We start from the raw sequence: 25550 nt of genomic DNA, 5'->3' as shown, positions 1-25550 counted from the left end.
TTATGTGCATGTTTCCTAATGAGTATTGTGAAATTACACAGGTGTTTCATTGCATTTTGTGTGTGCTACCCACCCTGGAAAGATGATACTCCAACTTTGTTTATTTGGTAATAGTTTCTGTTTTAGTTTTTGTATTCGTATGACTGTGTGGCTCTGTTTTCTGCTTTTCATGTCACAGTGATTCAACTTTTAAACTGGATAAATACAGATACAAGTATCCATAGATGTATGTTAAGAAATCAAGTAAAGTGACTGTCATTGACCAAATAATAAAGATAGTGCTTCATGAGTCTGACCAGACGTCAAGAAGACCTGCTTCAGCTCTGTAACTGACCTATATGGCAGTATACAGTTCACAAATATATCTTAATTCCATGAAAGCTCCTCATAATCAACAGGTTTGTGCCTATAAAATTTGGTTTCAACAAAATGTTGACTGTACTATCATTCAATATAACCTTTTCATGTAGAATTTTGATTTTGTGCGGAAAGCATCAACATGAAGAAACCTACAGTTTTTATTTTACTTCAAAAACATTAATTTTTGTTTAACATACGTTGACTTAATTTAACTTATCTATCCAGATGCTTTCTTCAGTTCTTCACATTTTTTGTTTGAAGCGCTTCACAGAACAACAGGTTTCAGCTTTGAATTCATTTAGTTCTGACAATAAACTAAAAAAAAAACGACCTCTACTCTCCAGATAGTAACAAACAACTTTTCATTGCAGCTAAAAATTTCGAGACCTACTTGTCCTGGTAAAGCCGTGATGACGAAACGTTGGGTGAAACAAAAAGTGTTATTATTATCTTCAGAGTTTGTTTGAAGTTGAGCACAAAGCTACACAATGGACTAACCGTGTTCTAATCCAATGGGTATCGAAACCCGACTTTTAGCATTGCAAGTCCTCAGACATATTGCTGTGTCACTGGGGGCTATCCGAAGAGTAAATGCAGTTTTTTCCTTACTTTATTGTCTAAATGTTTAAATCTCTCCGGTATGCTCTACAAACGCTGGAAAACAATAAAATTGTTTTCATGGTAAGTTTGTTTATGTATTTAGACGTTAATCAGATATTATTGATAGTGCACTAGTTATAGTATCCCATGTACCCAGTGTATTTTCTTCTTGATTATTACATGCTGAGATCAAGTTACACACTAGGACACTTGTGGTGATTAAGGAACAAGGTACATACTACGACACTTGTGGTGATTAGGTAACAAGTTACATACTACGACACTTGTGGTGATTAGGTAACAAGTTACATACTACGACACTTGTGGTGATTAAGTAACAAGGTACATACTACGACACTTGTGGTGATTAGGTATCATGTATACACTACGACTGCTGTGGCGATTAGGTAACAAGTTACACACTTCGATACTTGTGGTGTCAGGTAACAAGGTACATAGTACGATACTTGTGGTGTCAGGTAACAAGATACATACTACGACACTTATGGTGATTAGGTAACAAATTCCATACTACAACTACTGTGGCGATTAGGTAACAAGTTACATACTTCGATACTTGTGGTGTCAGGTAGCAAGTATATACTACGACACTTATGGTAATTAGGTAACAAGTTACACACTTAGATACTTGTTGTGTCAGGTAACAAGATACATACTACGACACTTAAGGTGATTAGGTAACAAATTCCATACTACAACTACTGTGGCGATTAGGTAACAAGTTACATACTTCGATACTTGTGGTGTCAGGTAGCAAGTATATACTACGACACTTATGGTAATTAGGTAACAAGTTACACACTTCGATACTTGTTGTGTCAGGTAACAAGATACATACTACGGTACTTATGGTGATTAGGTAACAAGTTCCATACTACGACTACTGTGGCGATTAGGTAACAAGTTGGACACTTCGATACTTGTGGTGACAGATAACAAGGTACATACTACGACACTTATGGTGATTAGGTAACAAGTATATACTACGACTGCTGTGACGATTAGGTAAAACATTTATGGTGATTAGGTAACAAGTTACACACTTCGATACTTGTAATGATTAGGTAACAAGTATATACTTCGATACTTGTGGTGTCGGGTAACAAGGTACATAGTACGATACTTGTGGTGTCAGGTAACAAGTTACATACTACGACACTTGTGGTGATTAAGTAACAAATTATCTTATTACGACACTTGTGGTGATTAAGTAACAAGTGTATACTACAACACTTGTGGTGATTAGGTAACAAGTTACATACTATAAAACTTTCTGTGTTTAGGTAACAAGGTACTTCCTAAATTTTATCACTTATACCAATAACTATAACTATGATAAGTATGTAATTAATTGGTTTCTTACACATTATAATACGTGACTTTTATAAGGCTTTTGCTGATGGTTAAGGAATGCAAGTTATATACCCATTACTAAAAAAATATGTATGTTTTATGGAGAGGCTTCACACAACCCTGTTGACCTTGGAACTACATCTTTCAAGGTAAATCGCGCTCAGTCTTGTCATAATTATGCATTATTTCCCAATAGTGGCCTTTCTATTCTAACAATCTCTTTTGATGGCTGACAAGAAATTTCTTAACAAACTATCCACTGTATACAGAAAGTATCCAAAACCACATTCTTATAAACAAGCCATATTCGTTGATTTTCCACCAGAAAATGGCGTCGATTATAAATGTTGTAATTTTAGCTGCATCTTTCATCATTCCCATGGAAACAGCTGTTGATTTTGAAGTAAGTCTGGAATCTGTGAACCTTTGTAAACTTCAACTCATTGTTTCTATACATATTTCTAATGATATCAGAAGTATGTCCTAATTCATGGCAGTAGAGTTTTTGGTTCAAAGATTTATCTTCGCAAACATGGCTTTCAGTTTTTGAACAAGAGCGTTGCTCTTCATTGGTTTTAAATATGGTTTCGAACCAGTTACTGCCCTTTCTCCTGTGAATGTTTTCTGCTTACATAGCAAACACTGAACACTCATTGGACTGAAATATATGTCCTTCTTTGTAACATCATGTAATGCCCTCGTTGTACAAATATTACTCTTTAGGAAAAACTTTTTATATATATCTCCACCCACTAGTTTACATGTAGTATTATTACAATGTAGATTATTATGGAATTTGTCGTAACTCAAGCATACATATCAACACGTCACCTGTGGCGTCACCACTTGCATCTGCTGCTACACAATGGCGTATGGGTCGCATAGAGTAAGATTAACCCTTTGCACAAAATACACACGTTGCATAATAAATGAAACGGTAAAATCAAAAGTCATAATAGTTATTATTTTAATTTCGAAAGCTTATTCATCAGATACGCTTTAATTTACGGTAAAACCTACGCTGTTACCTAAACTCTGCCAATACTGCAGGACGTCACTAGATTGTAGCCAATGGAATGTCTCACTAACAACATAGTAACCTCCCCTGCGTGGTGAAAACGAATACGTTATATAAAGATGTGCCTCACAACTTCAGTTTAAGCTAAAGACGATAGGTGTCTTGTTTTATTTCACATAATAATAATAATATTTTGTTAAACAAGACAATTATACACATGTCAGGTTATATTTTACTCTTATCTGAAATTGTGGATAAAAAAAAGTTTGTTTGAATTTAAAATCTTAATATCAAAAGCTTGACTAAAGAAAAAAAGATATTTTTTTGAATATATTGAATCTTCTCCACGAAGCGTGAACTTCATTCTTCTGAGCAACTATTTTGTAAGTAAAATCAAAATACAATAAATCTTTATGATAGAAATATACTACTTAGGGGTAAGTAAACTTGATAATGTTAAGGAAAGGTAAAGATGATAAACTTTAGTGGTAAAAATGCAAGTGGTAAAAAATAGAGCATAACCCTTCATAGTACCAGTGGTGATTAGATTAGACGATTTATAGTTGTAAAAAATGCTAGAAAATATGGATAGTAAATAATCAGAAGTTTAGTCCGTTACTGACAGATGTATATTTTATTATGAAAAGTTAATGGAGCTTCATGTTTACAGTTTGAATATACACAGCAACGATAAGAAAATGTTTAAAATGAATAGACGTCACTATAACACATACGTTCTTGACGATAAATACGCATGAAGCACAAACTACTGATGTACTATCTAACTGTAAATGATGCTACAAAGTGTTAATTAATTTAAAATAAAGGTTCAGTATACGACAATAAATAGAACCAGAAAACAGTACGAAGATGATAAAATCTTCGTTTATCATTATTAATTTTATCTAGTGACGTATTAATAATGGCATATCTTTAAGCTGATATATGTATTGTTATAACAGGTGTTGGTTATCACAATTATTCTTTTTATCAGTAATGCAGGTAGTTAAAAGAAAATACGGTTTCAAAGAGTGCATGTGGTTTTAATAACTGTATCATAAGACTATTGAGATGTAACAACCAACCAGCTCCTAACTCAACCTCAATCATATTTTGAAGTTTTTTTTACTTTAAATTATAATTTGTGAAAAATTCTAAACAGCATTTCTTATCTTTGGTGAAAATCACCATTCATTGGAGATTAAGATATTTGTTGAATTTATCCTTGTGATAGTTATATTAAACTAAAAAAACATTCTGAGGCAGTTGTTCGAAGCAAAAGGAACGTTGTTTTGAAATGAAATTAGCATGTTTATTATTATAATGTGGTATAGCCTGATATTTCGTGATATAACAAATTGGTGCTAAACTGAAACGTATTGTCCTAACTATAATTTCTTCTACGTCCAACCTACGACATTTACGAGGACTAAGATGTAAACAGCGTCAAAGCTCGACAGCCTCATTTGGTAAGTCAACTTCCTGTAATTTCCAGAAGCCTGCTTCCCAGGTGCTGGAGATTAAAATACAGTTATTGAGCGCACTGCGAGTCTCAAGAACTATCTTTTCTTAAACAGACTTTAATTGAGGTTTTAGTTTCTACTAGTATACAAAAAAACAACATAATAACAGTTAGTGTTAGGCTTGTTATGAAAACTTTTACAGTAATAAAAAAGAAGCAAAACATAAACTAAAACTTAAAAAAAATACGGATTTATTTATTCTCAAACTATGTTAACAATAATAATACCCATTATTTAATCTTCAACTTGTTAGATTTTTCATGACAGTTTGTCAACATCCACGGTTTCTGCAAAGGCCAAAGGTCACTACTAGTTAAAATAGAAAACGTAAACTTTAGTTTGACCCTTAATAAGTAAAAAAAAAAGATTGTTTTGAATTTGGTGCCAAGTTACTCAAGCGCCATCTGTGCTAGCTTTCCGTTAACTCTCCGTTAATTCTTGAACTACTCTCTTTACCAACGAATAGTATCATGCACCGTAATACTATAACGTCTTCATGGCTAAGAAAATAAGCGCATGTTCGATGACAGAGATTCGAACCCACGATGTGAAGTTAGCGAGGCAAATCGAACATCTTAACCACTAGGTTAAAATAAATAAAAGCAAAACGACACACGGGCATGTCAAATCAAGGTTTCAACGACTGTTGTTACTGTCTTTGTTATTGACTATATATACTAATAAACCGATAAAGATAAATATATTTTGACACAGCCAGTGTATTCTATTTTAGAACGTTGTAAACTAGTTAATTAACATTAATTCAAAAGTGAAAGTTTGAATGTTATCGAAACTGTAGACTCTTTTCTATTAACAAAATTTACGAAGAAAACGTTTAAAATCTCAAATCATTCTTTGAAGAGTTCTCTCTGAATATAAAAATCTGTTAATATTAGGCTTATACAGATCTATTATAGAAAAATAAACCTGCTTGCTTACGTTAGAAAAGCTACATTCGCGTAATCTAACATATTTTATAACGAGATCAGTTGGTAAAGTATTAAATAGCTAGCTCGGCATTGCCAGGTGGTTAAAACGCTCGACTCATAATCTGAGGGTCGCGGGTTCGAATCCTCATCGCAACAAATATGCTCGTCCACTCAGCCGTGGAGGTGTTATATTGTGACGGTGACTCCCACTATTCCTTAGTAAAGAGGAGCCCCATGAGTTGGTTGTGGGTGATGATGACTAGCTACCTTCCTTCTAGTCTTACACTACTAAATTAGAGACGGCTAGCGCAGATAACCCTCGTGTAACACTGCGCAAAATGAAAAAAAAATTACTTAAATATTTAATTTTATCTCATGCACTCTTTTTTCTGATTTTCATCATGCACATCAGCTAGTTAAAAGTTTTTTTTTGTCATGTTCAGCTACGCATCATAAAAGTTAGTTTTTTTTTTTCCAGTTCAAGTATGCATCATAAATTTAATATTTTTCTTAACATTTGACACTTAACCTGCACAATACCTAATATCTGATATATATATATATATATATATCAGTTAGTACCAGGGTAATGTAAGTGATAAAGCGACATACAGCTCTGAGCTACCATTCAACATGTTTATATAAACTTATTAGGTTATTCTTCCAAATTCAAGATACCATAATTCTAATGCGGATTCCATGTATTTTGAAATGAGAATACATTGTCAACAAAGGATAAAATATGGAAAAAATACGCATTAGAAAAGATGCAATGAAAACTGAAGAAACAATATAAGAATAGGCATGGTGTAACAATGGACACTGTACATGTTTACTTGGTTTATTTGTTCTATCCAGTATACAATAAGCCAGGTGTACTAAACTTATGATAGTTAGTTATGGTTATCATATAATTAAAGGCTTCTGTGAATGAGATTATTGGAAACAATACATGTACTTTAAATTCTGTTTATTCGACATCGATATTCGTGTGAACCTATACCTTCTTTTACTTTACAATTTGTCCCTCTGTCTTCAATTGCATGAGAAGGAATAATATTTCATACATTAACTATATTGGAGAATCAAAATGCCAGAATAAAAAATCCCCACGGATTCACTACTGTCTATACAAAATAAAAGAATCATATAAACACTTTTGTATGAACCAATAAGTTGTATAGTATTGTGAACAGAGAAAAACGAAGTAATGGACGGAATGTTGGACACGCCCCCTTGTGAGGTTATACAGAGTAAATTTTATTTCACCATGCTCATTCCTGCCTTGTTTTCTCACTTTCTGCTGCACCAATACCTGCGCTTTCAATTTTTTAATTTTTTCACTTGTTCCTGTACTTGTTTCACACAAGGTAACATGTGTCATTCCTTTATTTGTGTTATCACTCTGTATGGGTGTGCACTACAAGATTATGGTATGTGAAAATAATGGTGCGTGTAGTATGCATTCTTTTCACATATGGTATGTATGAACATTGTGAGTATGCTTGTACCTGTGATTGCGCACACTTTATGTGTTAAAGTGTCATTTTGGCCGTGTAGTGTTAGTTGTGGGTGTGTGCATATACAGATAGTAAATTAATTTATTAATTTAATTACCTACTTCACTCTACACCAGCACGTGGATCCTGTGCTGTTCTATTTGGTGCACTTATAACTACGACAGATCTGTCTGTTACACAGCTAAAAGCATCAAGAACGTCAAGCAGATAATTAGTTAAAGAAATTTGTGGTTTTGTGACATTCTTTGTAACTGCCCTACTAACTTTATCTAGTTGTTGTATCGCTTGTAATTTTGTATGTGGTTTGTTTATCACTTAGGGGTTTTTCTCAAATATTTTTGAAGATGTATTGTTTGGTCGTTGAATGGTTTGTTTTGTGTATCCGTCTCATTCCTACTGTAAGTTCTGCCTTATTTATGATTAGGAAAACTAGAAGAAAGTATTTTAAAAACACGTTTCGTACTTTTCTATTGTTATTTCATACAAGGTTTTCCACAGAATTTACAGTAGTTTTGTAAGTGATGAAAACTATTATAGAAATGGTACATGTTATAGCACTATGTCTGTATTTAAAAGAAAACTGTTACTAATACTGATAAAACTTTGTAGAACGAACGTCAACTGCTTGTTGTGGAGACAAAAATGTAGAGGAAGACTTTCGAAACGTCGTCCTCCACACTTGTGTCTCCACAGTAAGCAGTTGCTGTCCATTCTACAAAGCTTCATCATGAATACTCTGCCTAAACAATTTATCAAAGAATGTTACCAATATTTTAACACCTCAACAATAAATAGAAGCCAAATATATTTGACAAACCAAACAACAATACGATGAAAAAAAAAAACAGGGAAGTTTAGAAAACAACATTTGAAGCGAATACAAATATCAGATATTAACTCCAAAATGGTCATTGAGTTATTACTCTTATAATATCAACAAGTATAATAAAAAAATTTTAAATTTGTAATGAAAAGTAGGAATCGATATATATATATTTATATATAAACTAGCTAGCTCTAGTAACATAGAAAATTTTAATGCTACAAAAGTTGTTGAAACAAGAAAGTCAAAACTACAAAATATGAGATACTTAAAAATAACAAATTCTTTGGCAAATCACTACAGCTCGACTGGCAATTTGAGATTATCGGGCTGGACTCCCCATCACACCAAACATGTTCGCTCTTTCAACCGTGGGGGCGTTATAATGTAACATTCAATTATATTACTCGTTGGTAAAATAGTCTACGAGTTGGCGGTGGGTGGTGATAACTAGTCGTCTTTCCTTCAGTCTTTCACTGCCAGATTCGAGATGTCTAGTGGAGGTAACATCCTAGTCTTGTGGCTTTGCGTGAAATTAAAAACAAACCAAATCAAATCAGTTAGCCTGGAACAAAGAAAGAGTGAAATATATTTAAATTGTAGTTTTGAATTTCTTATATCAGTAAGTTTTGTAGCATTAAAACTTTTTTATGTTATTATAAATTACGTTTTTATCGGTTCCTACGTTTCTTTATAAAATTTAAAAACATTTTACTATATTCCTGTGTTTTCATTTCTACGTTTTTATGCACCAAAAATAACAAGCGTGGAATATTTGTATAAGCTATTTGATTTTATTACTCATTAGTATCTCTATCAACCTACCCTCAAATATAGTTATCTGATCAAAGTAGTGCAACGCCCGTATTATATATATATATTCTTGGGAAGGAGTCATTGGAATAACATATGGAAGAATTCTGTGAAAAATTAGAGCGGAAAGGTTCGGCATTTTTGTACACGTTTGTCTGAAAAAGTAAATTACTTATTTTTTTAAGATAAAATTCGTTCAGACAGTGAACTTTTTCATTCACTCTATAAACGTGTATATAGCACATAGCGTCCCCAACTAAGACAGCAGTAAATCTACGGGTTTACAACGCTAAAATCAGCGGTTCGATTCCCCTCGATAGTCTCAGCAGCTAGCCTGATGTGGTTTTGCTATAAGAAAACATACACACACACACATAGCACTTAGGCAGTTTTATAAATATAATACTCTTTAGTGAAAGAGTCCTTACTAATATTCAGACATTTTAAAAGTGGTTTTAAATGGACGATTATCAGGGCGATCATTTTTGTTCCATCACGATTCATACTATTAAGTACTACCATACGTAATGAAACTTTAATCTCTATTGCCTTAATGATAATCAGCTCACTGTTAGGATGAAATAAACCGTTTTAAAAAATACAATGAAACTTATTATCTCATAATTTAAAGAAGAATTGGACAATTTATGCAACATAAGTTTTACATCTGATAAGAGGTAATAGTAATTTAGCAACAAAATTATAATATTAAGTAGAATTTTAGCTGAAAAAAAACACGTAAGATAGTGTAATAGTGTTAATGCATGTTGTTATGTAAAAGACCTTTCTGGTAAATTAACCACTTTTCAGCACACTGCGGACTGATGACTGAAAATTACATTTTTTTTGGATAAAAAACACGTAGGAGGAAAAAGTTGGTAAAATACATAAAAACTATAAAAGCCTAGATATTTCAACAGATAAACCTGTCTTTATCAGAGACAGGAATTTTTTTATGTGATTTTGTTTCTGACAGTGTCGATAACAATAAGCAGTACGTCTGGAGAGAGATTCAAATAGAATGATGAAGACCACAAAATCTGTTACAATAACCTTCATGAAGCTTACTCTTTTAAATTACTTTAAAAAACTAAAATAATTAAACTATGTTATAGAAACTACTGGTTCGCAAGATATAAAGCATAATATATTATGAGACGCTCCTGTTGAGAAGATTGCATGAAATAAATCCTTTATATTTCTACGTAAAGAAAGTTTAACCCGAAGACAAAAGTCGTTCTATTTACTGTTTAGTTTAAGTAACGTTTACTGAATACGACATTTTACTAAATCTAGCCTGCTTTTCTCCCATAAGGTAAAGAATCAATTTAGTCCAGAATACATTGTTTTTAATCCACAATTTCCACCTACTCACAAAACCTTTGTTTCACTTTTACGAAATTCCTTTGTTAGCTTTGAGTCTACTCTAAGCCTGTTCTAACTGTTTTGTCAAGATAGGTAATCGCCAAAAGTCTAGTCGGATAATAAAATACTATCTTTGTAGGGACCCCTAGTGTGTAAGCAATAAATCTGAAAGCTTATAACGCTTAAAACCATGTTTCGATACCTGCAGTAAGCACAACACAGATAGACCACTGTGTAGCTTTGTGCTTAAACACAAACAAATCAAAAGCTAAGAAAGTTTACACTAATTTAGTTCACTTGTTTAGATAAGCAATCTTCCAAACCTTCTACTGTGTATATGAATTTTAATACGTTTGATCCCATTCATCCTTAAGGCATAAAATTAAAAACAAACTCAGCAAGACTTAACTTGTAATTCTTTCTAGCAGAGCAGCACAATGAACTTACAGGTTAAACTGAAAATCAAATGTTTAAGTAAAGCCGTTGTTCTTAAAAACATGTAGGCTGGATAATTAGCTATGATTCTTACACCAATAAAAACTAACATGTCTATTGAAAATAGTCTAAAGGTGATAGTTTGTCTTATATTGATGCTTTCAGTTCTCTGCAATATGTTCAGTGTGTTAAGGTGTTAATTTAACTGAATGGTATTACACAGACCCTAAAAAGAACGTGTGCCCTTTGTCTTTAAACTTACAACGTTAAAATCAGGAATTCGATTCCCTTTAGTGGACACAGCAGATATTCCGTTGTGGCTTTGTGATAAGAAAAAAACACACACACACAGAGCATACTAATGTGTTATACAGATTAAAGTTAATACATATGGTAGTATATTTCTGCTTTAATGTAATAAAAATGCTAATTTCATAATAACGTGTCCAACAGTACATTACTATCACGCAGTGAAGACACACTTGAAGGGTTTATTATTTTTATCTAAAGATCACGATGTATGATATATCTAGTTAAAAAAAAAAAGAATGATTATACAAATACCAACCATTTTAGATTACTGTTAAACACTAATTTTTTTGTATCGTAATTCAAGTAATTCCTGTACCAGTAATCTGTACATACGTAACAATCAAAAGAAGATGAAGACTCCTATCTTCCTCAGCCATAATAATCTATAAGAGATGAAGACTTCTATCTATCTCAACAGTCCATGTATACATAATTTATAATAACATAGGGGATGTCCATGGGTCTGTGCGGGTTTGACCGCCAAAATTCCAATGAGGAAAGAACCTAGAAACTTGAAATTTTGCATCCATATTAAGTGGACCCTGAGACAATGCAACTGGGTATTATTACTTATCCATGTAATTCGCGTGCGCTTCTTTATATGAGGTTAGCTAGCGAAAAACCACCATATGTGATCCTCACAGCTAGAAAGCTGAAATTTTGTACTAATACAAAGTCGACATTAAAAGTATGTACCTGTTTATTATTATCTTATCCAAGTGCGTGCGAGTGTATGCATCTTTTTAATGAGGCAAGTTAGGAAACAAATCACACAGAAAAGAAGTGGTTCCTTATATTAAAAATATATATTACAGACAGATATGCACGCATATGAGTGCGCGCGTGCGTACGTGCATGTCTGTGTGTGTCCGCCATAGTTCCAAGAGTAAAGAACATAGAAACCTGAAATTTTGCACACATACTAATTGGGCCCTGAGGGTGTACATCTGGGGTATTACTTTTTTATTTACGTTTGTGCACACACGCATATGGGCCTTTTTTAATGAGGAAAGTTATTGAAAAACCAAGAAGAAAAGAAGTGGAAGTGGTTATTTTTATCACTAATAGAAATCATAGGTAATCAAACAGATAGTTACGCAGGTGTGTGTGTGTGCGCGCGTTCACAAGTGGGTATCTGTGTATGTATAGGTGCCATAGTTCCAAGAGTAAGAACATAGAAACCTGAAATTTTGCAAACATACTAAGTGTTCCCCGAAGGTGTGCACCTGGATATTGCTTATTTTATCCACGTGCGTCCAGGCAGTCGCTACGCATCCTTTTAATGAAGCAAGATAGCAAAAAGCAAATAGAAAATAAGTGGTTCCTTATATTACAAATATAAATCATAGACACACAGACAAACGCTGGGTGCGTTTGCTCATGCACCTGTGAATCGTTTTAATGAGGCAAAGAATTTATTCTTTGTATAACATCTTCTAATATATAGAAAACCCAGTGCGTTTTGGTAAGAAAGTGTTTCTCTAATGTCTTTTATTTTATGTTGCTTAGCAAAAAATATACATGTATGTTACACTTTTATGCTAAAATGGGTTAAGAATACGCAAAAACAGACATATTCAACTAGAATATATCACCCTATTAACCCCAGAGAAGTCAGGTACTTTCACTAGTAATCTATAAATGATGACAATGATGTTTTTGTATATTTTATCAAGTCGTAATACACCAACAAGACAATTTCGGTTGGCATATGCTCTTAAAATGTAAAATTACATCCAAATAATTGTCTGCTCTGTAAGAAAATACTTAACACAGATTGTGTCGTACAGAGTCATTAGAGATGTAAGCAACCAAACATTAATCTTACAAAACTAAGATTAAAAATGGAAATGACCATGTGTGTTGTTAAAATTCCTTAGACGTGTAATCAGACAAACAGTAGTCTTACTAAACTAATATTAAAAATTCAAGTGACCTTACGTGTCTTAACATAACGTTTTGGAACAGTATGCGTTCCATTGGTCAATCTCGGCTGTTCCACACACTAAACTTAATTAACTTGAAAACAAAAACAAACTTAAGGCCAGCCCTTATCATTCACATACTTATCAAGATTTTTCTTAAACTAGTTTAACTTTACTGCCTCTAGAACATTTTAAAGCAATCCATTCAAAAGGCCAACCACCCTGTTAAAAAATAAACCTGTCAAGCTGAAGATGACTCCTATCCTGCCAAAATTTATACTTGTGTTCCCTTAATATGACAAAATATGATGCAACAACATTATCAATTTCCTTTACAATATTGAGCACCTCAATCAAACCCCCCTAAATATTCCTCTCAAGAGAAAACAGTTTGAGAAATTACCAGTGTTTCTTCATATGACAACCCCTCTACCCAAGATACCTTTCTAGCAACCTTTTTCTGAACCCTTTAGAAAAATTTGATGTCTTTCTTAAGGTAAGGAGCCCAAGTATGAACACTTTATTCCAAATGCGGACTAACGAGTGCCCTATACAATGAAATTATAATCTCCTTAGACTTGTATTTAATATTTCTGTAGATATAACTTAAATCCTATTTGCCACATCACTACAACAGCATACTGCTTGGATGGATGTATAGACTGACCAAATACTACACCACGATCCCTCTCTTTCATTATATTCTCATGGTTATTCCCAACCAAATTATACTTATAATTAAAACTGTGATAGCCCACATGCACTATCTTGCATTTATTACAATTAAAACCCATTTTCCCTTTTATTTACCCAACTAATTAAATGATCTAAATCCTTTTGTGAAAAAACAGCATCCTTTTCACAGCTAGCAACACTCAAGACATTAATATCATCGGCATATTTAAATCATTTATTAACTATTCATTTATCTGTATCATTGATGAAAATCAAAAAGAGCAAAGGTCCTAAAACTGAGTTCTGAGGTACCCCACTTGTCCATTTATAACATTGATCCAGTTTGACTGAACTCCATCTGTAACAATCCTATGTTTCTTCCATCAACACACTCTTCTATCCAATTTGCTAACTTATCCTCAACATTTACATATAATTTTTACAAGCCTTTTATATGACACCTTGTCAAACGCTCTCTGAAAATCCAGATACATCAAATATACACCCTCCTTACTCTTATCTACATAAGAAGTAGCCTTTTCAAAGAATATCAAACAATTTGTAAGGCAAGGTTTTCCTTTAGGGAGGCAATGTTCATTATTTATTAAAATAATAAACAGTATTAAATGATTTTGCAAAGCAACTTTTGGCAGACTTTCCAAAACGTTTTGCACAACTGATGTAAGACTAATGGGCCTATAATTACTGGGGCAATTTTTATCACCTCCCTTGGAGTTACATTAGCTAATTTCCAATCCTCTGGTACCTGTCCACTATTTTAAGACTGACAAAATATAGTTGTAAGTGGCTCACATATAGAATGTTTAACCTCCTTCAAAACCTCTGTGAAAATATCTTGCACAAGAGCTTAATTGTTTTCTTAAACTTCCCAATTTTCTCCTAACTAGCTCAGAATTAATGTAGTTATTTTATTTGATCTCATTTGCATTTATCAACAGTTCAGGGTGTGAAATATTGCTTAAATATTCCTTAGTAAAAAACCAAAGAAAAAACAAATTTGATTAACCTACCCATCTTATAATAATCAGACACTAGCCTTATTTTTTCATCCCTCAAGAGTCCTACCCGAATTTTAACATAATGTTTATCCTTAATGTACGTAAAGAAAAGTTTACTTTTAAATTTTACATTTTCAGCCAACCTTTCCTCATACATCCGTTTCCGATGTTTCAATTTCCTGTTTCACCAATTTTCTTAATATTCTATAATCTTCTAAGTCTCTTTCATACCAGCCAATTTAAAATTCGTAAATTTATGATGCTTTTCTTTAATTTTATCTCTTAAACTCTCAGTGAGCCAATCTGGTTTTTTCTTATCCACCCTTTTCTTCCTATAAGGAATATGTTTATCTTGAATATTTAAACATTTATCTTTAAACATTTTCCACATCTGATTAGTGTCTACAATTAACTCAGCTGTCCAATTCACAACAGATAATTTTTGTTGCATCTCTTCAAAATTTGTTCTGATGAAATTTGTAACCAAAATTCACTATTACTTATCTCTATATCCAGCAAAAGATCAAACCAGTTAATAGCCTTTATTTAACTATAAACTACCCATTCCGAAATTTTTTTTTTTACTGAACCGATCCTACAAGTCCAATCAGCCTATTTTCTCATTCCTACATACTATCCTAATACTAGCATTTAGCCCTCGTGACCAACTTATAAATTCATCCCCTCAATTAATTCTAGGTAGTGTTTCTGACAAAATTAAGTTATAGCTTTTTACTTTCAAAATATTTATAAACTCTTTGCACTTATTAATTAGTTTCTTTAACATAGCTTTCCCCACATTCCTACATGCACAATAAAAACTGCATCTTCTGCTACCTCCCTTTATTATATCTCCTGATCTGTCAGTTATATCCCGTGCCCTTGGATAGAATAATCTTATTCTTTTCTCACTATTTACCCCACAGGCTATTATATCCACATGCCTTCTAAAGGAAGCACCTGCTATTATAACCTTTTTATGGTAGGTTTTCTTTCCCTCCAATAGCTCTTCATCTGCAAAAGCCAAGGGCTGAAATTTGTTGGTCAACAGTAATGGCTCATTACAACTAAATTCAGTACTTTTCACTCCAATTTCATTGTTAGCAGATGTATCCTTTGCATGTAAATGCTTAAGCTCCTTCTGAAATCTTGCTGCCGTTTTCCAAAAACTATAATCTCTTTATCTATTACCTATACTGTGATTAGTATAGCCTCCAACTTCTCCTCCAACCTACAAATTCTACATAAAAATTGCACATCTTCGTTACTAAATTCCTAAAACGTACATTTCAGTCCCAAGTCCCATGTAAAACCCATTCATTACACTTAACAAACTGTGCACGCTTAACTCCTACACTAGTGCTAACCATTGTATTTATACTTGTAACCCGAAAATAAATATTTAATACCAAACATCACTAGCCTATTGTGCATGCTGTTATTGTTAAGCTTAACATTTTAGAACTAATATTATTTTGATCACTACGTTGTTTCTATATTAATGCTTATCTTTAAATATACTTTATAAAACCTTACAGAACTCAATAATTTATTAGAATATTCGTAACGTTACTGATAAAATGTATTTAGTCTGATTTATAATTTATCTATATGTATAAGTTATAACAGTATAAGCTGAATTTAATACATCAATAGACAATAATCTATTTTTTTAGATTGTATTTACTCAATGAAACAATATATTTCTCATGTTTTACGGTTTAGCAGTTAGTTGAAATATACCTAAGCCTAAAGTACCGTCACACGTAATAAGCCTATTTTAACGTAGTAGTCAAATTTACACCATTAACTCTATGTTAAAACTTTCGCTGTCTTACTTTTATTTACCAAACTTACTATATCCAATTATTATTGTGGTATTTAACCCAAATAACTGCAAAGTATATTATAAATATTAAACAGCTTTCAGAAACATGTCCTCCAACGTCCTTCCTTTTCAGTTGCGTCCTTTACTTAGAGGCCCGGCATGGCCAAGCGCGTAAGGCGCGCGACTCATAACCTGAGGGTCCCGGGTTACAATATACCTACAGTTATTTAGATATAATTTTTATTAGATATATTCATTAACAAATACCTGAATAATTAACATTTACATTATTTAGTAATTTGATACGTTTAGTGATAGTTTGTTATTTAAGTAATATCACAGTATTGGCATTCTACTATATGTCTTTCAAGTTCCTTTGAATTCCTTAAAACAGGTCTTGAAAACCGGTATTCACTCACATGGAGAGTTAGTGGAAAATTCTTTCAGTTGTGTGATCTAGAACTGAACTACTATTCTTCACAGAAGATTATTAAAATAGAAATTTTAACACTTGGGAAATAACACATAATAAAGAATATCAGAATGAGGAACAGACGATGCAGAATAAGTAGCACATGGGTCACGGAATAACGTTTTTACAAAAAGCGATTACCCTTCAATAATACATGAGAAGCAGATGGATCATGGAATAACGTTTTTACAAAGAGCGATTAGCCTTCAACAATATATGAGTAGCACATGGGTCATGGAATCACATTTTTACAAAGAGCGATTAGCCTTCAATAATATATAAGTAGCACATTGGTCATGGAATAACGTTTTTTTCAATAATATATGAGTAACACATAGGTCATGGAATAACGTTTTTACAAAGAGCGATTAGCCTTCAGTAATATATGAGTAACATATGTGTCATGGAATAAGTTTTCGCAAAGAACGATTAGCCTTCAGTAATATATGAGTAACATATGGGTCATGGAATAACTTTTCGCAAAGAACGATTAGCCTTCAATTATATATGAGTAGCACATTGGTCATGGAATAACTTTTCGCAAAGAACGATTAGCCTTCAATTATACATGAGTAGCACATGGTCATGGAATAACGTTTTTACAAAGAGCGATTAGCCTTCAGTAATATATGAGTAACATATGGGTCATGGAATAACTTTTCGCAAAGAACGATTAGCCTTCAATTATACATGAGTAGCACATGGTCATGGAATAACGTTTTTACAAAGAGCGATTAGTTTTCAGTAATATATGAGTAGCACATGAGTCATGGAATAACTTTTCGCAAAGAACGATTACCCTTCAATAATATATACAATATATATATATATATATATATATATATATGAAAACTCTTACTCACACCTTAAATAATCATATTAATTAATGAGTTAACATACACGATGATTGTCTCATCAACCATTGAATTAAGGGTTAATCACATCGTGAGAAAATATCTAAAATAAAGTATCACATATACTCTATATTAATTAATATTAACCTGGATATACTTCAGCTCTTCATGCACCTATTGGTTCCTGTAATGACCTTTGAATACTTTAATGTAAACAATGGTTTAACACAAGCATACTTTACTTTAACTTCCTAATCAAAATATAGAGGAAAGCATTGTTATTGGCTAAGTCATTTCTGATGGCACGCGCTATTAAGTAAACATTTTTTTCTTTCCAGGTTCTTCTTATCTAAGATATGTTAACTTATCGAACAGAGATAACTGTAGGCGGGAATATTAATTTCAGCAATGAACGCACGTAGAACAACGTCACCTCAATAGTAATTGACTTTATTTTTGATTGATTCTCTTAGACGTGTTAAAAATACACAGTAATTATGCTGTAGGTGTTACATATTCCCCGTAACTTATTGTAATAGCATGTTGTTTTCGTAGTTCCCAATACTTACAATAATAACGTTTTTTCACAATGTGATTTTTCCTTTCACTCTAATTCACAAAATAGTTATCAAAGTCTATTTTAAGTCGCTGTTATTACAATTAGTCAAACGTGAAATACATAAATAGTTATCTGATATGCAAGTGAAAAAAATCTAAATACGTTTTTTTTGCGATTTTTAATTTAAAATTCTTTTGTAAATATCCAATGCTACTTAATTAATTCACAACTGAATGTTCTGAGTGCTTCATTGTGCTGATAGAAGTAGTTTTAAACATTCACATGTGGATATAACTGATGAAATTAGTTAGTTTTTAACATTTATATATGGATACAACTTATGAAATTAGTTAGTTTTTAACATTTATATACGGATCGATACAGCTCATGATAAAGTTGATATACGTTTTAGATTTAAAATTTGAAAAGTTGATATACGTTTTAATTTCTACTTTTCACTCAGATCTACATTAAGTTCTACTGATCACTCATGCCAGGTAAAGGTGTTACCGTTAGGGGAAATTTGGGCATTTTTTATAACAGATAACCTTGAAGTATTGTTTAGTTGTTTTGAATTTCGCGCAAAGCTACTCGAGGGCTATCTCCGCTAGCCGTCCCTAATGTAGCAGTGTAAGACTAGAGGGAAGACAGCTAGTCATCACCACTCACCGCCAACTCTTGGGCTACTCTTTTACCAACGAATAGTGGGACTTATCGTAAACATTATAACGTTTTCACGGCTGAAAGGGCGAGCATGTTTGGTGTGACAGGAATTCGAACTCGCGACCCTCAGATTATGAGTCAAGCGCCCTAACCACCTAACCATTCTGAGACTTTTCGTTAATGACTCTTCTGGTTGTTTCTTTTCTTGTTTACATTTTGCGGTTTAAGCTTTTTCCAATTCGATCCGAAGTTTCCTTTCTTAATGTTTGTCTTATTTTCATTAAAATTAAATACTTAGTTTCTTAATATTCGGGCTCGGCATATCCAGGTGGTCAGAGACGCTCGACTCGCAATTTTCGGGTCGTTGGTTCGAATCTCCGTCCAACCAAACAAGTTCGAGCTCTCAGTCTTGGGGGCGTTATAATGTAACGATCATTCCTATTATTCGTAGGTAAAATATTAGCCCAAGTGATAATGACTAGCTGCTTTCCTTCTAGTCTTTTTCTGCTAAATTAGGGGCAGTTAGCACTAATAGCTCTCGTGTAGCTATTACGTGAAATTCATAACAAACCAAACCTTAATATTCAAGATCTTTCTTCAGGCTAGACCTTTATTTTCTTTAAGTTTTATGCCACATTCTTTCTTTGATTTCTTTTCAGATTCGGACTATAGACTCTATCACTTTCACGCCATATGGAAAAAGTGCAACAAAATCAAAGTTTAGCAACTCACTTATGGACGACATTCTTGATTGTGAGTTACGTGAGTGCTTCTGATCAATCATCCTGGGAAGCTGTTTTTAGAGCTAGGTGAGTAGACACACTGAAAACTCCAGACTAATTCCCAGACTCAAATAAGTGAGTCATTGGTGGTGCCTTATTTGCTTCGTCCAAAGGTTCAGGTGGCTCGTTGAAGTGAGATCAGGCTGTGTTTTAATTCTCTAGGAAACATACTTGGATGATGGATCAGGCTAGTCTTTATCTACGTAACATGAATCATTACGAGTTGGACGACTGATCATCTTTGATGAAAGACGAAACAGTCATTTTAATCAAGTTACTATAAGAGTGTAATGACTCTTTATATGAACAGGGCGAGTTGCGATCTGGGTCTAATATCTCGGTTTACGAGTCCAATAATCATCACGCGATTTGAGGAACACAGTATAAGATTCCTAAAATCTTTGCACATAGTAATGTCTAATTTCTATCCTAAAGGGCTCGGGAGGAAATCTCATTTTGTTTTAAGAAGCTTAATGAAACCAAAAATACACGACTGAAGTATCGAAGTGTTAACTGCCTCAATGTAATATTATGAATGAATCAATCAAAACAATCTTATCAAAAAATCAATCAGTACAATATTATCAATAAATCAATTAATACATTATTATCAATCCTTTTACATTCAGAACTTGTTGCTCATCAATTTCACCACATAGAGCAGCTGTCTGATCCTGATGTTCAATAACCTTTTTCTTTAAAACGAATCAATATATTTGTTATTCAATTTGTATGTGTCATATAAAGTGTGAGTCAACATGAATGAGGTTATCAGCCACAAGTTTATCGTAAAGGTAACAGCTTGAGAAATATCAGTACCTTCGAAATGCTGCTATTATTGCCTAAATCAGTGGTTCCCAACCAGGGGTGCTCGCACCCCTTGAGGGTGTGAGAAAGCGTTCCAGGAGGTGCGAGATAAAATTTGTTTTGGCCACCTTCACCTTTATTTTTAAATAAATAATTACTGTGAGGGGTGCAAGAACATATTAAAACTTTTTAGGGGTGCGAGACATAAAAAGGTTGGGAACCACTGGCCTAAATAATTTACCCAATTTGTTGTATCTCAACCCACTTGACGAGTCCTGGTATTGGAAACTAAGGCTTTATTGACACTAGATGTAGCAAGTGTAATGTGGTTGACGAACTATACTCTTCAAAACAAGAAACGCAAAAGGGATATTTTTGTTATTTTAAAGAGAAATATATGTAATAGCGTTACAAGCTCAGAGTATGTGATGTTACACGTGTTAAGGCACTGACTGTCAGACCAAAATGACAATAAAAGTTGTACACTTTGAAAACGGAGGAAAACATCGGATTTTTCGCCAAAACGCATTCATGTCCAATAAATTTGTTTGAGAGATCTGCATGTTCTGCAAGTGCAACATGTGCAAAATCCCTATAAAAGTGACGGGTTCTCGGTTTCCATAGCTCAGTGTTAAGCCACCGACACGCAATACAGTTACGCCAAGACTGACTGCAGCACAACGCAACAACGCCATTGGTCGTTGGAAGCAGGCGAATCTCGATCAGATGTTGCCAGAGCTGTGAATGTCCACCCAAGCACCATCACGAGGCTATGGAATCGTCACCAACAACATGGATCAACTCGTGACCGTCCACGATCTGGCAGACCTCGTGTGACCACGCCCGCACAAGATCGCTACATCCGGTTACGTCACCTTCAGGATAGGACCACCACTGCGACGTCTACTGCCTCAACCATACCAGGGCTGCGTATGATTTCCAATCAGACCGTACGCAACCGTCTACGAGATCCGACCTCGACGTCCAGTCAGAGGCGGAATCCGACCTCGACGTCCAGTCAGAGGCGTCTTTGTATCCTCATCGTTATTATTCTTGACAGCAGTGGACAGTGGAAAGAAGGAAAGGTCGGACCTGTCGAACATGGTAAATCAAACGGCCCGATTCTGGGTCTGGCAAAATCGGGTATGGCCTCATCGACGATAGAGGCATGTTTGGTTCAGCGATGATTCACGTTTTATGCTTCGTAGGCAGGATGGAAGGACCCGTGATTATCGTCGCCGAGGTGAACGTTTTGCAGCAAACAGTGTGCAGGATGTTGACAGATTTGGTGGTGGCAGCGTCATGATGTGGGCTGCCATCGTCTACAATGCCAGAACAGACCTTTTGCACATTCGAGGGAATCTTATGGCTCAACGATACGTCAACGAGATTCTTAGGCCCCATGTGCAACCCATCATGGTGAACGTCAACGACGTTTTTCAACATGACAACGCCCGTCCTCACACAGCCCGACTCACCACTGTCTTTTTGAGACACCACAACATCAACGTTCTTCCCTGGCCCTCCAGATCACCAGATTTAAACCCCATCGAACATCTTTGGGACGTGTTGGACCGACGTCTGCGACGGCGACAACCTCAACCGCAGACTCTACCTCAGCTTGCAGCAGCTTTGCAGACTGAGTGAACAGCCATTCCACAGGATGTGATTCGTCATCTCATCGCTTCCATGGCAGAAGATGCTAAGCAGTTATTGGTGCTCACGATGGCATACTCGTTATTGACGTTGAGTGACGTTAAACTTCACCTAGTGAGCGTGGACTTTGCCTTTGCAGACTTTGGATGTTCAGTAGTGAATATTCAAAGTTTCACACATGTCATACAGAACTACCCGGAATAAACTTGTTAACAATTTGTCTCATATTTTGCCTTTTGCGTTTCTTTTTTTGAAGAGTATATTTATCATTCATTCTTCCTCACTTTCATTCATACGTTTTTATAATTGCTAATACATTTTTCTCTCGTTGATAATAATAGTTTTGACTCACTCCAGGAAAAAAAGTCTAGTTTTCTGGTTCGCTAATTCTCTTGAATGATAATACATTTTAATAAAGTAAAAATATAATAAATAACAGCTGCAATAAATAAATAATTAATATCGTGTTATTAATTCTTACCTTAATTCTCATTTGCAAGTGACATAAATAAAATTGATAATAATTACAAACTACTCCACACTTACTTAATCCAGTTCACACCATAAAGTCGTTGAACATGCAACTGGTAATATAATTAATGCCTAGACCAATGTCTCTGGCATCCCAGCCTGACTAATTAACCCTCAGATTAGACGAATTATCTATACTTAGGGTAGATTCGTGGCTGTTAGATATCCAAACATATTCAAACACATCTAACTAGGTTTGTTATTTGTTTTTCAAAAACACTGTGTTTGTTTCGATTCTTTCAGAGAGCTTACTGTTGTTCTTTTTCTTTCTAATAGCCCTTTATTTAGTGCATTTTTATTCAGGTGGTTTTATGTAGTGAACTGTAGTTGTACTTCATCCATAAGGTCTAATACAGATCACAGTTGCCTGTATTTGCAACTGAATTTATTAATAGTTTCTAAATTTGTTTTGCTTCTATCCATCAATATGCGGTTTTCAGAAAATTAGTCTTGATAATTTAGACCTAAGCCACACTTTATAGTACCCCAACTTGCAAAATATTCTAAAATCATTCGTTACTTAATACCAGTTTTCTCAACATAAAGAACTCTAAAGCAATAGTGATTTGAACCAGTATAAGATACTACCGACACATTTGAAAGGTATTCGTAGAGATACATTGGATTCGGTAGTTAGAGTTTCAAATGTTTGCTGATCAGTCTGCTTGCTAAGCAATCATCAAACAACTTTGTATACTCACATGTTTCCTACTATTTGCAAATTATTATAGTGACTTCTGTAACTACAGATCTCTTGTTACTTAGCGAGACATCAGAGGGGCATTTTGTACTCATTGGTTACGCGCTGGGCTTGACAAGTTTGTAACGTGATGCTATATAACTACAGGTCGCCTGCTACTTAGAGAGTCACTAGTGTGACTCTATATTTACGAATTTCCTATTATAATTAAGTCATTAGTGTATTTCTACATTTAAAGGTTCCCTCCTTTACTTGGCGAGTTATTTCCGTGATTCCCAAACCACAGATTTCTTATTATCCTTTCTTTAAGAATAGAATAATATATAAATAAATCAATAAAAGAGAGAACATTTTGAAACATAAGTGCCTATGTACAGGTACTTGTGTGTAAACGTAATAATAGTTAGTTAAGAAATAGATACCAGCGATGATTAACAGAAAACTACAGCATTTTTTTATAATACTCTTAAACTTAATAAAATTATCTTACCATTTATTAGCAGAATCGATTCTAGCTATTTAGTAATTTCATTTTCAGACTTCATATCATTATCTATGGATTTTCTAAACATTAACAGTAGATTCTAAAGTTTTGTACCAAAATACTTTGAATTTCTTTGAGCACTTTTCTTGGTCATAAATGAAATATTCTTAAATTATTCAGATGTATAAGGTTAATAATCAATAAAAATAGAGATGTTCAGTGTCGCATATTCTTCAATAAGCACAGCTTTTAACACCATTATCTAATAATTATTACTTTCACTTTAATCGTCCAAACAATGTGTTGTTGCTAGAGGCAGGGCTAATAGGACTTTACATAGTATCTAAACAAATACTGAAAACAAGTCGAAAGAGGTTGTAATTTCATTGTATATGTCACAGGTTAGGCTACATATGGAATATTGTGTTCAGTCTTGAACTTTTATCTTTAAAATGGTTTTAGATTATCAGAAAGGGTTCAAAAAATGGCTACAAGGACGATATATGGAATACAAAAGCTGTCATAGTATCACACGATTATAGGTTAAGATTTCTGAGCTTTATTTCTCTTATAAAAATAGCGAAGAGTTAGAAGGAATCTAATTGAAACATTTCAGACTGTTGAGAAACTTTATAATGTTGATACATCATCCATTTGTTTTCATATTTAATGATGAGAGTGGTAGACACGGGGAAATAAATATATATTTTGGTAAACTAAGAGTAATCTCCATCTAACATTGAGTTTGGCCTTTGGAAGGAGTTGCCTTCAAATATGATAGAATAAGATATTTTAAGAGAAAACTTGATAAACGGTCGGATGATAAAATCTAACCTTGTGTTTTTGTAGCATTTACTTTAATTTAGTGAATGGGATGATCAAGATGGACAGAAATATCTCTTGTTGTCCTTATATGTCATGATTAATATAAAATAACTAAACCTCATTAAAAATTAAATTATAAAAGTTTTATGTAATGCTCCATTTTAAAGTTTATTTTTTGTACAGTACTGTGCAAAGGTGTTAGGACAAAAAAATATTTTGTCATTCTTCCCATTGTAGCGGGCTAATTCTTCCATTTTATTATAGAATGTAAATTTCAACACTATGGTCATGTTTCAATGATTCCCGTTGACAATTCAATGAGCCAAAGTGAGAATACTTATCATTCTTTATAACTCTAACATTCCTGTACCAAGAGCATGTCATGTCATAAAGGTTCTGTTAAAATTAATATACTGATCAAATTTAGAGTCTAAAATAACGGTCGTAGTACCCCAGATAGCGTTTTAATAATATAGAAAGAAGCTAGTATAGATCTAACATTTGGTACCGGTACATACAAGAAGAAGTCAAATCCACAAATAAACCTTGATAAAAACAGTGTTTAACACTATATGATAAGTTTTGTTATCATGCAACGGCTCAAAAAGTGTAGAGAATTATCAGTAGAATAGAGAGTTTCCATATAAAAACTTTACATGATGCTGATTGAAACACTGTCAACTACATCCTAGATCGTG

The 25550-nt window shown here is 33.7% G+C and overlaps 2 protein-coding genes across 2 annotated transcripts in view; one reads left to right on the top strand and one right to left on the bottom strand.

The window, feature by feature from the left end:
• The window catches only part of LOC143232493 (spondin-1-like), a 481016-nt gene that overhangs the window by 73633 nt on the left and 381833 nt on the right, over positions 1-25550 (bottom strand). The gene's annotated exons all lie outside the window — the stretch shown is intronic.
• Positions 3603-25550, top strand: part of LOC143231533 (insulin-like peptide 7) — a 30154-nt gene continuing 8206 nt past the window's right edge. The window contains exons 1-2 of the mRNA XM_076466055.1: positions 3603-3735; positions 19727-19876. Of these exons, the coding sequence (XP_076322170.1) occupies positions 19761-19876 (116 nt within the window). The 5' untranslated portion in view covers positions 3603-3735; positions 19727-19760. The remainder of the gene's footprint in view (positions 3736-19726; positions 19877-25550) is intronic.

Source organism: Tachypleus tridentatus, chromosome 11, assembly GCF_004210375.1.
Source record: "Tachypleus tridentatus isolate NWPU-2018 chromosome 11, ASM421037v1, whole genome shotgun sequence".
Classification (NCBI taxonomy): domain Eukaryota; kingdom Metazoa; phylum Arthropoda; class Merostomata; order Xiphosura; family Limulidae; genus Tachypleus; species Tachypleus tridentatus.
The sequence above is the reverse complement of the archived record's forward strand: the minus strand, read 5'-3'. Positions and strand labels throughout refer to the sequence as shown.